Raw genomic sequence first — 1722 nt, forward strand, 5'->3', positions numbered from 1 at the left:
TCCTGCTTCTTTCCCAGGTGCAGTTCTGGGTCTTGTGGCTCTTGATGCTGCTTCTCTACCAGGTCCAGTTCTGGCTTGTGTGACTCCCTATGCTGCTGCTTTCCCAGGTGCAGTTCTGGGTCACACCGTTTCTGCTTCTCCTGCTGTCTCAGCTGCAGCTCCTGGGACTCCTGGTGCTGCTGGTGCTGCCCCAGCTGCAGCTCCTGCTTCTGTGACTCCTGTTGCTTCTGCTTCTGTCCCAGGTGCAGCTCCTGTTCCTGTGGCTCCTGGTGCCTCTGTCCCAGGCGCAGCTCCGTCTCCTTTGGCTCCTGCCGCCTCTCTCTTGGAATCAGTTCCTGCTCCTCACAAGTTCTCTGTTGCCGACCCAGGTGCAGTTGTGGATCCGGCAGCTTCTCCTTCCGGTGCTGTCTCAGATGCAGCTCCTGTGCGGCCAGTGTGTCTCGCTGCTGCTGCTGCTGTCCCAGGCGCGGCCCTTGCCCCTGTGGCTCCTGATGCTGTTGGTGGTGCTGTCCCAGCTGCAGTTCTTGTTCTTGTGGTTCTTGCTGCTGCTGCTGCTGCCGCTGCCGCCGCTGCTGCTGTCCCTGTGGCTCCTGTGGTGAAGGCTGCTTCCCCAGATGCAGTTCCTGTTCCTGCAGCTCCTGCTGTGACTTCTTCACAGGTGGCGGCTGCTTTCGTGGTCCCTGCTGCTGCTGGTACTCACAGGCTTGCTCAGGCAGCCCCTTCACAGGGGTTATGCCCTTCTCCTCATGTTTGGGGGAGCCTATCTCTTGGGTCTCAGAGAACATCTTCTGGCATTGTGCAGGTTGTGGAGTTGGTTGCTTCCATTGTTCCTTCTGGGTATGAGCTGGAGGACACACAGTCTTGACAGATTCCTGAACCACAGCTGGGACAGTCACTGGCAGTGTGTGTTGCTGGGACATCTTGCAAGTTTCTACAGACAGAAATGAAAAACAGAAAGGTGAGAAGGTGGCTGAAGGCAAAGGAAATGGATGAACTGCTGAATGTACAGAATATACTTAGTGGGCCTGGTTCTTGGCATCCTTACTCCTGACTAGTGTACTCTCCCTCTTCCTTAAGCTGTGATTTCCAGAAGCAGAAGAGAGTGAAGGATAGAAATGGTGAGGGCAAAGAAAAGCTAACCTGTGAGCTCCTTGCTCAGTGGAGGAATCTTTCTACAAAGAGGGGTGGCTGTTAATTAAAGTGCTTTTGTCTAGACTTTCCCTGGGTCCTGAAAAGATGAGTTATGGGATTATGTCACAGTGTGAAAGAAACCTTAGAAAAAGAAAAGACTCACAGATGACTTTAGAGCCTGGAAAGTTTACAGTCTGTTCTGAGGGAGAACTGGGATTGCAACAGTCTTGGACAAAAGTAATCCAGCACATTGTAGGCCTAACTCCTACCAAAACACTGTGGATTTCTGGGCAGCTCATTTACTCTCTAGCATTCAGATTCCCCTCACCCTTTGGAAAATTAGGAGGCAGGTCTGTTTAGTCCGAGAGCTCCTTTTTTCCTTGATCTTCTGAATGTGAGCTATAGCCCCAGGGCCATGGGTGAGGAGTGAGGGGCAACTGGAGGATTAATGAGAGCTGGAGCTTGTTACGACAAGTAGTGCACTTCTAAGAGGATATTTTGGCTCCTGTTCTGCCAAAATATGGGTTTCTCCATACAGAAAGTACTACATCATATTTCCCTCTGCACACCTACTACCCTCTTGAAGGCTAA

At 51.9% G+C, this 1722-nt stretch overlaps 1 protein-coding gene across 1 annotated transcript in view; it reads right to left on the reverse strand.

Moving 5' to 3' along the window:
• The window catches only part of Ivl (involucrin), a 1455-nt gene extending 535 nt beyond the window's left edge, over positions 1 to 920 (reverse strand). Inside the window, exon 1 of the mRNA XM_055603655.1 lies at positions 1 to 920. This exon is cut by the window's left edge and continues 535 nt beyond it. Within this exon, the coding sequence (XP_055459630.1) occupies positions 1 to 920 (920 nt within the window).
• Positions 921 to 1722: the final 802 nt, after the last annotated feature.

Source organism: Psammomys obesus, unplaced genomic scaffold, assembly GCF_907164565.1.
Source record: "Psammomys obesus unplaced genomic scaffold, mPsaObe1.curated_primary_1811, whole genome shotgun sequence".
Lineage (NCBI taxonomy): Eukaryota > Metazoa > Chordata > Mammalia > Rodentia > Muridae > Psammomys > Psammomys obesus.